This window comes from Protopterus annectens, chromosome 10.part0 (genome assembly GCF_019279795.1).
Source record: "Protopterus annectens isolate FY-2018-M chromosome 10.part0, PAN1.0, whole genome shotgun sequence".
Taxonomy (NCBI): domain Eukaryota; kingdom Metazoa; phylum Chordata; order Ceratodontiformes; family Protopteridae; genus Protopterus; species Protopterus annectens.
The window spans coordinates 354,111,053-354,125,698 of record NC_056744.1 but is presented as its reverse complement, the minus strand read 5'-3'; the positions used below and the strand labels follow the sequence as shown (position 1 = coordinate 354,125,698).

Here is a 14,646-nt window from a genome sequence, read left to right as displayed (position 1 = left end):
GTTACTCCAGATCGAGTTTGCCCACCCTTAGATAACAGATGTAGTAATAGAAAAAATGGTACAAGGCTCTGTCTGAGCAAATACCCTAACCAGGAGTTCCTAAAGTCCACCAATAGTCCAGGCAGGGGGAAGGAGGGCGGGAAGTAATGAATGAACAAAGATCTACAACACAGATGGAACGTTATGGTAAGACATAACTTCTTTATCTGATGATGTAAATCTTTGTTCATTCATTACAAATAGGACCGAGTCCCCAGCTACTTGAGTCCTGGGTGGCCCTAAGGAAGGATATTCCTGAGCACCATAGAACTAAAAGATGCTCGTCATCTGGAGGCCAAATCCAATTTGTAATGAGATATAAAAGTATGAGGTCTTGCCCAAGTGGCTGCTGTGCAGATATCATCCATAGAGGCTCTGGAATGAAATGCTATAGAAGTAGCCATAGATCTGGTAGAACGAGCCTTTATTCTGGAAGGTAAGGGTAGCTTATTCTGTTGGTAGATAAAGGTAATGACGTTTCTAAGCCAGGAGGATAAAGTCACTTTGGAAACAGGTTTACCCAATCTGGGTCCTGCAAAGGCCACAAACAATTGATCTGTTTTCCTGAAAGATTTAGTGCTTTCCAAATAACAATGAAGTTGCCGATACACATCAAGGGTGTGCAAAAGGTACTCCCCTCTGTTAGAATGCTGAGGGAAGAAAACTGGCAGGTCAATATATTGGTTAATGGAAAAGCCAGAAATGTCCTTGGGCAAAAAAGAAGGGTCAGTACGAAGGGACACCCTATCCGTGTGGAAGATCAAGTAAGGACTCTTGACACTCAAGGCCTGCAGCTCAGAAATTCTTCTCGCTGAGGTAAGTGCTACTACAAGTAAGATTTTCCATGACAAAAATTTCAAATCACATGAATCAAAGGGCTCGAAAGGAGAACCTGTGAGAGACTGAAGTACCAACGTCAAGTCCCAGGGGTTTAGGGGAGGCTTAACCGGAGGTTTAACATGTAATACTCCTTTCAAAAAGGTTTTGCATAGGTGGTGTGTCATAACTGAAGAATTATCAAGACCATTATGAAAATTGGCGATAGCTGCTAAATGTACACTGATCGTTGAAGCTGAGGCTCCTGCATGTAAAAGAGTAGTTGGGTATTGTAGGATCTTTTGAATAGGCATAGAGAAAGGGTCTAAGTTCTGATCTTTGGCCCAAATAGAGAACCTAGTCCATTTACTAGAATAAACTTTCCTAGTGGAAGGTTTGTGTGAAGCCAGAAGAATTTCACGAACAGGAGATGTGATGTCAGGCAGCCTGGCAATCACTGTAAGTGGAGGAACCAAGCTGTGAGCTTGAGACTATGCAGGTTCAGATGAATCAGTCCCTGAGGATGAGATAACAGGTCCTGGGAATGATTCAGGATCCATGGGCTGTGAATCAGATGAGGCCATAGAAACGGGAACCAGACTTGACAGGGCCACTAGGGGGCAATGAGGATCACTTTGCTTCTCAACCTCTGAGCTTTCTGGAGAAATTTTGGAATGAAGGGAAACAGGGAAAAGGCATATTGAAGACCCGGTGGCCAATTGTGAGTTAAAGCGTCCCTCGGTGGCTCCCCCTGAGGGGGGATCAAGGCAAAGTAGCTTCTACATTTGTAGTTTAGGGGGAAGCAAACAGGTCGCAGCAAGGCTTGCCCCAGCGTTGGAAGATCTGACCACTGTTACAGGGTTGACGGACCACTCGTGCGGCATCAGGATGTTCCTGCTCAGATTGTCTGCAATAAGGTTGGAACTCCCGAGAATGTGTGTTGCTATAAGGAAGTGGTTGGAAGCTATCGCCCAGTGCCAAATCCTCATGGCTTCCCGACACAGGGGGTAAGACCTGGTTCCACCTTTCTTGTTGATATACCAGATGACTGACATGTTGTCTGACTGAATTGCAATGGTCCCATAGGGTAGGGATGCATGGAACGCTTGCAATGCTAAGAGAACTGCCCTTAGTTCCAGGACATTTATGTGCAAACTGGCCTCCATGGGGAACCAGGTGCCTTGGACAGTCTTTCCCTGGAAATGCCCCTCCCCACCTTAACAGGGAAGCGTCCGTGGTCACCGTGGCGGTGGGATGAGGAAGTCAGAATGGTCGACACCAAAGATTCGTTTGTGGCTTCATCCACCAGAACATTTCTTCCTTGCAATGGTAAGACATATCATGTGGTCGAGTGGGTGAATTAGCAACGACCATTGTGCGGAAAGCAGCTACTGTAGGAGTCTCATGTGCAGTCTCGCCAGTGGGACTAATGTAATGGCAGCCACCATGGAGCCTAAGAGTTGCAGTACAAGACATGCTGGTACATAAGACTGAGGAAGAATGTCTTGGATTTGGTGTCTTATTTTCGAAAGCCTGTGCGGAGGGAGAGACACTTGACAGGAAGTTATGTTGAAGACTGCTCCAATAAATTCCAGTGTCTTCGTTGGGGACATTTGATATTTGTCCTTGTTGATTGTAATCCACAAGTGGACAGCGAGACCTTGAGTGTAAGAGAGGCTGCGGATTAGGAGATTCCGGGTCGGAGAGGTAAGAAGCCAATCGTCTAGATAGGGAAACACCTGAAATCCTTGTAGTCGAAGATGAGCTACCACAACTGCCATACATTTGGTGAACACCCGAGGGGCTGTCGAGAGACCAAATGGCAGTGTCCTGAACTGGTAGTGATTGGCTCCCAGCCGGAAGCGAAGAAACCTCTGGGAGCAGTGATCCATCTTTATGTGATATTATGCGTCCTGGAGGTCTATAGAGCACATTCAGTTGTCTCTCCCTAGGAAGGGAAGAATGGACTGCATCAGGACCATCCGGACTTTTTGAGGTTTGATAAATTTGTTCAATAGGCTGAGATTCAGGATTGGTCTCCAGTCCCCTGTCTTTTGTGGCACTAAAAAGAACCTAGAGTAAAACCCGGATCCTGTCTGGTCTGGTGGGACGACACTTTCTTAGCAGCTTTTCTATTTCTAAGGCTGCTAATTCCCTCGGATTGGGTGGTACATCAGGGATTCGTTTGATGGGTCTGGGAGTTAAATCGAATGGTATTTGGTAGCCTCTGGATATTATTCTCTGCACTCAAACATCGGTAGTAATAAGATGACAGGCTGGTAGATGCAGAGAAAAACGACCCCCGACTGCTTCCAGAGGAAAGCAGTCGGGCCGCTGCTCAAGAGCGCTGGTAGGGTCTGCCGGAGAAAGAATCTCCATCGCCCTGGTTAAGTGAACCCCCAATACCCCGAAAGGGGCGTCTTCCATATGAGTTGCCCCCTCTGCCCCGGGAGGATTGTTCACCATGAGTGTCACGAAAAGGTCCTTGGGATTTCTTGAACCACATTTTTCCTCCCTTCTGGTTCCTGGAGTAGGACCTCTGGGGGGGTGGAAAAGCGTATGCCCAGAGCAGACAAGGTCTTTCTGTCTCTCACTACATGCAAGTGTGTCTCGTACTTTGGGTCCAAAAAGTGCAGATTCGTTGACAGGTGCATTGACGAAGGAAGATTTAAAGGGGTCTGTGAAGTCACACAACCGCATCCAAGCATTACATCTCATGACCACGCCTGATGTGGCAGCTTGAACTGCCCCCTCGGTGGAGTGAGATATCAGACTCATCAAAGAGTTCGAGATGGATTCAAGGGTAGCTAGCTGCGAGGCGACAGTGTCACGCACCTCATCAGGCAATACCCCAGCAAAGAGGAAGACAGTTCGGAAATTAGGTCTCTTTGGAGGTGAACTGTGCCAGATAGTTCAGCGACCGAATGGCGAAGGTCGCTGAAGCATAGTTCCGTTTCCCTAGTCTGTCCATGGTCCGGGACTCTGTTTGGAGGATGGACGGTGGAACTATTTTCTGCCAGTTCCCTCTTGGTGGGCACCACCACGACCATAGAATCAACTGTCAACTGCTTGGACCAGTGGGGCTGGTCTTCAGGTGTAGATAAAATTTTGTCTGGCCTCTGAGGGACAGGTTTTAAGTTGTCCGGGGCCTTCCAGGCATGCTGCACAATGAGTTTAACAAGGTCATCTGCCAGTGGAGTCACCCAGGAAGTAGATGGCTGGGCACGGAAGGCCTGCAGGAACACCGATTCCTCAGAAGAAGGGTTAGAGGACTTCGTCTCCCCGCTGCTTGAGGATTTCGAGAATGTCTCCGAATGAGACGTCGTCTGGGGGAGACCGTGGGGACCCTTCAGCCTCATCACAATCAGTGTCTTCGGTGATAGATTCCTCTGGTGAATCAAGGTGCTTCCTCGTGCACCGTTTCTTCCGGGGTGGCTCCCCAGTGGGATCTTCTGAGGACCCCGGAGAAGGGGTTTCCTTCAAAGAGGGTTCTTGTGACTCCCGTGCCCGGGGTCCCAAAATAGAGGGTTGGGAGAGGTGCATGCTGGGGGGTTCTGATACTGATGTCATTGGTGCTGACTGCTAATCCACTACCTGTACAGCAGGCCCACCAGAAGAGGGATGGGTGTCCGGAACCGGGAGGGACAACCTTGGAACCGGGGTCACACCTCGCCCTGAGGAGCCCACTTCCAGGTGAGGAGCTCTGAGAGAACTGGAAACCGGAGCCGTGGACATAGACGGCGCCAGTGAGAAAACAGGCGCCGGGCTAGGTACCAAGGTACGGATGGTCAAAGCACTGCTCCGGCAGAGCATCGGTTCCACCAGAGCCAATGCAGCAAGGGTGGACGGTGCCGGCAGGGGAAACACTGTTGTCGGAACAGAGACAATATGCACCGGAGTGGATATCGGTACCGAGATCTTCGGGATCTGGGCAGAGGCCGGAGGAGAATAAACACAGGAAGAAGTAGCAAAGGATTCCGAGCCAAGGGGGACAGAAGGTTTAGCTGGAATGGGCAATCCCCTAGCTGCCAGAAGTTGGTCCATAACCCGCACTAGATCTAATTCAGAAAAACTCCTAGTGGATCTAAAGGAGGCTGCTGAAGGAGAATCAGGTCTTTCTTGAAAGGGGCTAAACCTCTGCCCCAAAAAAGGGTTATAAGTTGGAGAGTATCTTGTCCTTGGCAGGTATTCGAGTTTTGGAGCAGATGGAGCCGAAGAAACTGTCGGCACCGTGGCCGGGGAGGGTGCCGAAGCAGGTACAGTCATCGGAGACGATGTTGGGTCAAAGGACGGCACCGGTCAGTAGTGCCAAGGTCGGAACCAAAATAGGGTTGAATATCATGGACGGCACCGAGAGAGAAGACACAAAGCCTGGTGCCGAAGAGGTCTGCGCCGAGGGCGCTGGCAAAGCACGGAGCTGCCTCGGTTCCGTAACTGACGGAGATGCAGGAACTGAGTAACTTCGTTTTTCCTTATGTTTTTTGGTCTTTGGAGGGGGTGAGACCTCCGACCCAGATAGAGCCTCAGAAAAAGGTGCCTTGAGTAAAAGTTTTAAGATAAGTTTATTTTTACGTTTTACTAGTGTACAATTACTAAAACTAGCACAAATGTCACAGTCAGCTTTAATATGATCCACGCCCAAACAGTAGACACAACGAGCATGTGTATCCGAGTTAGGCATCTTACGTCCACACTTGTCACACTGTTTAAACCCCAACTTAAATTTTTCTGACATAATAAGGCAAGAAGGCTATCCTATAGAAAAAACAAAATAAGGAAGAGAATACCAGAGATGGTATTTAAAAAATCCATAAAAAAGGAGGTAGATACTCCAAGACAATCGAAGCCAACCAGGAACTCAAACCAAGAGATGAATGAATAAATCCTTTATTACTGAAAGACAGTAAGCGCTTTCGCGTTGCTCAGAACGCTTCTTCAGACTTTAATAAAAACAAAGATACTTGCACTGCTTAAATACATAGGGCTAGCCAATAAAACATATGCATTCAAAATAACCAATGAAAACAATAGAAGTAATCACATGAAAACACTTCTTAAGGCATTTACATATCCCAAAGCTTATACAAGAAGTATACAGAGATTTTCGCTTAGTAAAAGCTCAGTAAAAACTTAGTAGAAAATGCTAGATATGTATAACAAATATATATTCAATAAACATATAAAAAAAAAAAAAAAAAAAAATATATATATATATATATATATATATATATATATATATGGAGCCCACACCAGCAGTCCAGGAAGAGGAAAAACTCAGGAGGACCGCTCGAGTTCCAGAGAAAGACTTTGAGACCAGTAACACGGACTTAGTGGTTAACCTTTCAAAACATACCTTAACAGAATCTGAAAGTAAGTTTTGCATACAGCAGATGTGATGCCTTTAGATATCCGGGCATCAATGATGTGGGCTCCACTGCCTGGATTTTAAAACTAAGGAGTTTAATGAGATGAGCCTTTTTGTTATTTGTGTGTATATATTTATACGTATAAACTTTTTATGTGTTTCCATTGGCCTATTATAGGTTTTACATATTTTCAACTATACTTACATAAATGTGTGTAACACTATATTTATTATTTTGATAGAACATGATTTTAATCCTTACATTTTTTAGGATGTACATACATTTATGATAGATTTTAGGCTTGTTTTTAGTGAAATTCCTGCTAATACTCTACCCACTCATACCAGTTTTTATACAGATTTTTAAATAGACCATTTTTTGTATCAATTAACGGGTTAATGTATTTTAATGTATTTAATTGTATTAATTGCTCATGTGATTCCTGGTAGGTGTGGTTATCTGTTGGGAGAAGGTATTTAACTGATTTTGTTAATGTGTTTTTTTTTTTTTTGTCTGAAGAAGTGCAGGCACTGACCTGCACAAAAGCTCTAACCTTACTTTATTAAACTACAGTATCACTATATTTGATATTGTTTGGAGTGTCTTTTGTCCATTGCCTTTTTTTTTTTTTTTTTTTTACTAGTTTATCTATTTTTACTTTACAAGAATTACAAGAAAAAATATTTTCTGACTTTTCTCTAAATGTCACAGACATCTTTGGTGCTATATTCACGTCATCTTTATTATTATTTATATTATTAATATTTAATACTTGATGAAGAATCCAAACTAGGGTTTCCACCTTTTCAAATGCCCAAAGTGGGACATTCTTGGTACAAATGGCAGATTTTGCAGGCCAAAACATACCCACGGCCAGTACAAAGGACAGAACTTCACTTTTTTGCCTAAATAAAAGCTTATTCTTGTAGCATTTTAGTTGCTTATTCTATTTCTTATAACATTTAGGTGTTTCAGATACAGAATTACTGTTTTATGCAACTATTACATAAAATATAGGAAATAATTTTGTCCTAAAATCTCAGGACATTTGCCATTTTTACAATTTTTTTGCAGGACGCAATTGCCCAAAGAGGGACTGTCCCTCGCAAAGTGGGACAGGTGGTAACTCTAATCCAAACCAGCCAGTAGCACCTGAAGAAAGTTTCAAAACCTCTGTCCATACATTCTCAAAGTTGGCAGCAATACTGAATTCTGCAGTTGCAAGTAAATGTAAACAAGATCTGACAAAAGAATGTAGAAATATGGATAATGATGGAAAGGTAGTTTTGAAGTCTAATTTCATACAGCACCTCCTTAGCTGTGGTTTGCTGATGCTGTACTCTCAATTTTTGCTTCAGAGACAACAGATTATGGAAGCATAATTTCTCCTGGAGGGAGTAGTTAGAAGCATGCAGTTCTGTTCTCTCTCTCCTCCCCAGATCTAGCATTATGTAAACATTTTACTACTATGATACTGCCTACCACAGCAATGAGACCAGATGGGGAGGTCACTGTACTGAAACTACTCTGAATAACTGCAGGTGTAAACAGTATCCTGTGTACATAGAGCATGACCTTTGCATCCATCAAGTGCATCAATACACATCTTTACATATATTTTCAAACAGTGCAAAATCTGTTAGTTTATTTGAAGTGGGGATCACAAAGGTGCGTGCCTCATGCACTGGCACAAATACAGACACATTACCTGTGAAGCTATGCGACTGATTTCAACAGACAAGTCGCCTCCAGAATTCCCAAGCCCGATCACCATGACTCGCTTTCCCTCATATTCTGAGGATGACTTATAGTCTCTACTGTGAAAGTAACGACCTTTAAACTTTTCTATACCTATAAAGGGAAAACAGTAGCATGTGAAAAATTTCAGCACTTAGGATTCCATCTTCAGCACAGTAATCCTGTATATAGGCTCACAAACATATATTCTTTAAACAGTAATCGCTAAACATATACACTCTGCTACTCCTTTCAGTTAAAATTGTAATTTACTTACATTTATTATGTATGTATGCATGCATTTCTATTTGTTTACTGGGGTATTACACTAATTTCAATGGACTCTTTCCAGGCACAACCTGGGTGAAGAGGATCACATAAGAAATTAATAGAACATATCTACAGATACAAAGATACAGTAAAAAAAAACAAATATAAATAAATATTTACAGATGCAAGAATACGATACAACATTTAGTTCACGAAGCAGTTGATTTCATAACATGGATGGAAAACAGAATTCTGCTTAGCAGAACTTTATGGATATGATGTAGCTATAATGACTGAGATGGCTTATGCTACACGGATAGCAGCATATTATATAGAGAGGTATGACGACATTAGAAGAGGCAAGTGAGAATAGTTCCAAGAAAGGATACCTCTGGGAGAAGACTGAGAAAAGGTGCGAGAGACATTCAGAGGGAAGAGGGAAGTAGGATGAATGAGAGGTAGTAAGTAAATGGGATGACAAGATGACATAAGGAAGGATGAAATGGGGATAAAGGTGTGAGAGAGAGCTGCAAGGTTCATGTAACATGACCTGAGTGAGTGCAACTGCACTTTGCTTAGGTAAAAAGGTGTTCTTTGGGCTGTTGTCTGAAGTCTGAGTACTTTTGGACATCTTGGACAGAATTGAGTCTCATAGTTTAGGTGGTAGGATGGAGAATGCATGGTCAGTTAAATAGAATTTACTTTATGGAATTGGTAGGGTGGAATGAGACTGACAGATACCCCTGATTATATGTGGTGAAAGGTCTATAAGTGAGAGGGGACAATGTCACAGACGAAAAGGCTGTGTGAATTAGTGATCCTAGTAAGAGGTTGGTTCTCAAATGCACTGAGAGCTATTTAGCTTCGGCAAGAGTTAGACAGTGGTGCTCATTATTGGGGGGAGGTAGTAATGAACCAGCAGATTTTTATTGGAAATGGTTTGTAAAGTGGTAGCATTTCTCTTTTAGACTGCAGCTATAATGGATAGTCAGTATTTGAACTGAGATAAGAGCATGCCTTTGCCTATGGCAGCTTTCTCCGACTTGGATAGAAGAGATAGTAACTTGTTCACCCAATATTATTTCTACCATCAAAACACCTCATAATTATGTGACTGGGTATAAGGTAAAAAGGGGAAGAGGTCAAGTTTCTGTGGTAGTATGGGATATGTGGTGTATAGACAGACTATTATATACAGTACTATGGAATATGGGGAGTACAGACATGCTATTATATCATTGAGCTGGCACCTCGGCACCGTAAAAACTCTACTGCCAATCATAAGCAGACCGGAGTCCCGCTGTGGCGACCCCTAACTGGGAAAACCTGAAAGACAAACAAGACATGATATTATATATGGTACTAAGGAAGATAGGGAGTATAGACACGCTATTATATATGGTTCTAATGAAGATGGGAGTATAGACACACTAATATATGGTACTAATGGACAGGGAGTATAGACATACTATTATATATGGGACAAAGGGAGATGGGGAGTATAGACAGATTATATATGGGACAAAGGGAGATGGTAAGTACAGCTGGGCTATTATATATATATATATATATATATATATATATATATATATATATATATATGTGTGTGTGTGTGTATATATACACATACATACATATACATACACCTACACACAGATGTACATACACACACACACACACACACATATATATATATATATATATATATATATATATATATATACACATACATACAAACACACACACACACACACACACACACACACACACACACACACACACACACACACACACACATATATTACAAAGGAAATAAAGGAGGCTCCAGACCACGGCTGCTAAAAACATGTAAAGATTTAATACAAAGTGAGCGCTTTCATAGCTCAAGGCTACTTCATCATCATAATGATGTCAAATCTGAACGAGAGTTCATAGAGATGAAAGACAGATTTCTGGAGAGAGGTTACAGTTAGAATGAGATCCACCAAGCAACAGTAGATATCAAGTAAATTGAAAGCCAGACGTGAAACAACACTGCAGGAACAAGCCAGAGAGTAGTGTTTACGCGTTACGTTCAATTTTAATGACCATGAACTTCTTCAGAAAAAACATTACATCTCAATTAGCTTATTTAAATACCATTCAAAACAATCATTTGATCCAAAGTAGCCAATGTCAGCTTAAACCTTTTTATAAAAACATCACAATTAAAATCTTTATTTTTTCAAACTTGAATAAGAGATTTACATATATCTTGCTATCATAAATAATGAAAAATCATAAAATACACCGATTATAATTTCTGTGCTTGTAAAAAACACTTTATGTTAGTAACATCATTTAACCCAGGTGGCTGGTCTGCATTGAGCTTAATCTGCCACAATGCTTCTTTACATTCTAATTTAACCTTAAAATTTCCTGAAAACAAATCATCATCAACTTTTTCAAGTACTGAAAATCTAAATTTTTTGAAATCCTTACATGATACAGCATGTTTTGCCAGTGCATTTGACATGTCTTTTTTCTTTATGGCTAAAATATGTTCATAAATGTGCCAATTCAAAGTCCTAATAGTTTTCCCTATATAGAAATGTTCACACAAATCACATAAAGCAATATAAACTACATTCTGTGTTTTACAAGTAAAATGCCCTTTACTATGTATAATTTTGTCAAAGGTTTTCAAAGATACTGTGTTACTGCCCGATATATATCTGCATTGTTTGCAACAGTTACAAGGGAATGTACCATAATTAGTAACTTCAACCTTTGTTTGTCCACAGTTCTCTAAAATACTCTTTAAATTAGTGATTTTTTTATATGTGAATGTTGGAACTTTACCTATGATGTTACTCAAATCGTGATTACCTAATATCACTTTCCAATGGTTGAGGATAGTGTTCTTAATAACCATCTCATTAACAATGGGAATGGGAAATGCTAATCTATAGGCTCTACCTTCCTTGGTGTTAATGTTGTGCATTGTCCTAAAATCTGTTGAAATTTTAAGTAAAATGGGGCATGCTTTATTAGTCCTTAAGACTAATACCTCCCTTAAAATATTTTCAAGCCAAGTGATATCATAACCCCTGTCCAAGAAAAAAAATAGTAAGTTTTTGTGCTTCTTCAAAAAACATGTCATCCCTACTAGTCAGTCTACTCAATCTAATAAATTGTCCTTTAACCACACCACGCTTCATAAAATCAGGATGTAAATTATCGTCGTGTAGATATTGGTTTACAAAGGTAGACTTTCTATAAATGCTACTTTCAAAACTTGTCCTGTCGTTGTTCAATTTCAAATCTAAGTCCAAAAAGTTGATGTTTTCCCCAAAATGACCAAGGGTAAATCTCAGAAAATTTGTAGATTTGTTTAAATAATCTACAAATGTGTGGAAAGAGTCTAAATCTCCACTCCACAGAAAAAATAAATCATCTATATATCTCTTGTAGAACAAAATATTTTTAACCAATGGGTGTGAATATAAAGACTTAATTTCCCACATAGCCATCACTAAGTTTGCAAAACTTGGTGCAGCTCTAGAACCCATAGCAATGCCAGAAATCTGCTGATAACAATTACCTTCAAATAAGAAGAAGTTATTTTCCAAAACCAAATCCATTAAGGTACATATGGTGTTGACTAAAGTGTTTTCCTTATCAGTGTAACCACTCAAATATTCTGTCAAAAATTCAACACCTATAGTTTGATCAATACTTGTGTATAATGATGTCACATCTAATGATTCAAAGTAAATAGATGTACCTCTTAGATCAAATTGACTTAAAAGTTCTAGCAAATGCCAAGAATCTCTTAAATATGATTTTGTTTTTTGAACTATAGGATTTAACCACTTGTCTAACCATATTGAAATGGATTCCGTTTTAGAAAAACTGGCTGACACTATTGGTCTAAAAGGTATTTCTTTACTCTGTTTATGTATTTTGGAAATACCAAATAGTGTAGCCAGCTTTGGAAACTCAATACTCAAAAAATCATAAGTAGTGTTGTCAATATTACCTTGAGTGAACAAGTCAAATAAAAGGACATCAACCATTTGAAAACTCCTGGTAATATAATCTTTCATAACTATCTTATAACAGTTATCGTCACTCAACAAGGCATTCATTGCTGAACTATAGTCAGTAGACTTCATAATGACAATAGTGCCTCCCTTATCAGCTTTCATTGTGCACCAATCTTTATTGTTAGCCACATACTCTAATGCTTTGTGTTCAGCAGATGTCAAATTAGGCCTACCGTAATATTTGTGATCTTTGATTTTTCTAAACTCTTGTTCACACAAATTACCAAAAACCATTAAAGTGGAATTTAGTAAAGGATTGTATGTACTTCTTTTTCTACACACATTCTCAAAAGGTTCAATACTAGTTACACCATCATAAATGTACTTTAAATTTAATTTTCTGAGATATAACTTAAAGTCAACTATAAGTCTGGAAATGTTCACTTTATTTGAAGGAATGAAAGAGAAACCTTTCTGAAGCACAGAAGTAACTTCGTTGGGCAAGGATTCATCAGTTAAATTAAGTACTGTGATATTGTAACTCAGTTCTTTTTGCGATTCTTGCCCTTCCCTTTGCTCCTCGTTTGAATTTTTCCAGACCACTTCGGGGTTTTTATGTTTCCTACCTTGTCCTTTAAAAAAGGACTAGCTTTGTTTCCACTGGAAACTGTTTGTGCATACAATGTGCTGGCTTGGACTTTGTTAACAGTCAGAATTCCATTATTGTTGTGAATACTGGTCAAACGATTGACTTGTAACCCACTATCAGTGTTTACATTACTGTCTTTGTTGTTACCTACTGGAATATCCACATTCGTAATAACCCCAGTCTTGTCACTATTTTTCTTATTTAGAAGATAAGCTGTGCTGTTATTATAGGCCGTTAGGTCTCTTTTTAGCTTTTTACGCTTCCTCTCAACAACGGAAGCCCGGTGTCTTTCTAGCTTAGCATTGATACCAAAATAAAGTGATACTAAATTGATGAAAGCCTTAGATGCCCTAATGTTTGCATCCAGGCGTTCCGTTTGTTCTTTTAGAACCACAAGCTCAGATTTGTAATGTTCGATCATAGCATTCATATTCACTAACCCAGTGTTATTAAATAATTCTACAAGTTGTTTGTAAAGATTATCACCTTTCGTTACACAGTTTGGAAACTTGTAAGCCCTAAGTCCAAATGGTACACATTTCAGCCGTACATTCTCTTCTAAGTAAAAAATCTCTAGTTGCAATGAGACACTCTTGAAACACAGTTTTTCCAAACTAAAAATGTCTTTCTTACATTGTGAATATTCGTCCGTGATGGACGGATTATAGTTCTCACTTACTTGGTCAACGTTGTCCAGATTTGAAGAACAGAAAAAAGGATTGTTCACAGATTTAAAAGTTTGTTCTGAAACATTGTCTTTGCAAGCTAATACATCCAAATCTCTATTTGTCGAACGGCACACTAATATATGGTACTAATGGACAGGGAGTATAGACCTACTATTATATATGGTACTCAGGGAGATGGGGATTATAGGCAGACTATTATATGTGGTACTGAGACGGGGAGTACAGACAAACTATTATATATGGGACTAAGGGAGATGGGGAGTATAGACAGATTATATACAGGACAAAGGGAGATGGGAAGTACAGCTGGGCTATTATATATATATATATATATATATATATATATATATATATATATGTATATATGTATATATGTATATATACACACACACACATATATATATATATATATATATATATATATATATGTATATATGTATATATACACATACATACATACACCTACACACAGATGTACATACACACACACACATATATATACACACACACACACACACACACACACACACACACACACACACACACACATATATTACAAAGGAAATAAAGGAGGCTCCAGACCACGGCTGCTAAAAACATGTAAAGATTTAATACAAAGTGAGCGCTTTCATAGCTCAAGGCTACTTCAGCAGACAAAGACATACACCAAATCTACAGTTTATATACCATCAAGTCAAATAACTCAATGAAATCATCATTAAAACTAATTAAGTTAAAAGGCACATAGCTAACTTTCAATTCACTCACCTATACTAAGCATTCAAGCATAAAATGTACAATATATAAACAGAACATACATCGTGACTGTAACAGAGAATATAACAGAACTCAAAACTTATACTCGTAATATAATGTCAAAGGTTCATTTTGGTAAAATGGATACTAATACTGATGCTGCTAATAACTTTAGAAAACCTAGCAGCTATATTCCTTTAAACAACTCAGCTGTGGAAACCTTTGAGAAGGCATGTATTAGAGAGATCTATGAACTGTATAACAATGGCAATTATAATAAGACATTTTTCTCTAAC

The 14,646-nt window shown here is 39.7% G+C and overlaps 1 protein-coding gene across 1 annotated transcript in view; it reads right to left on the bottom strand.

Moving 5' to 3' along the window:
- LOC122814149 (flavin-containing monooxygenase 5-like) overlaps window positions 1-14,646 on the bottom strand; it is a 704,592-nt gene that overhangs the window by 428,653 nt on the left and 261,293 nt on the right. The window contains exon 4 of the mRNA XM_044086762.1: window positions 7,930-8,072. Within this exon, the coding sequence (XP_043942697.1) occupies window positions 7,930-8,072 (143 nt within the window). The remainder of the gene's footprint in view (window positions 1-7,929; window positions 8,073-14,646) is intronic.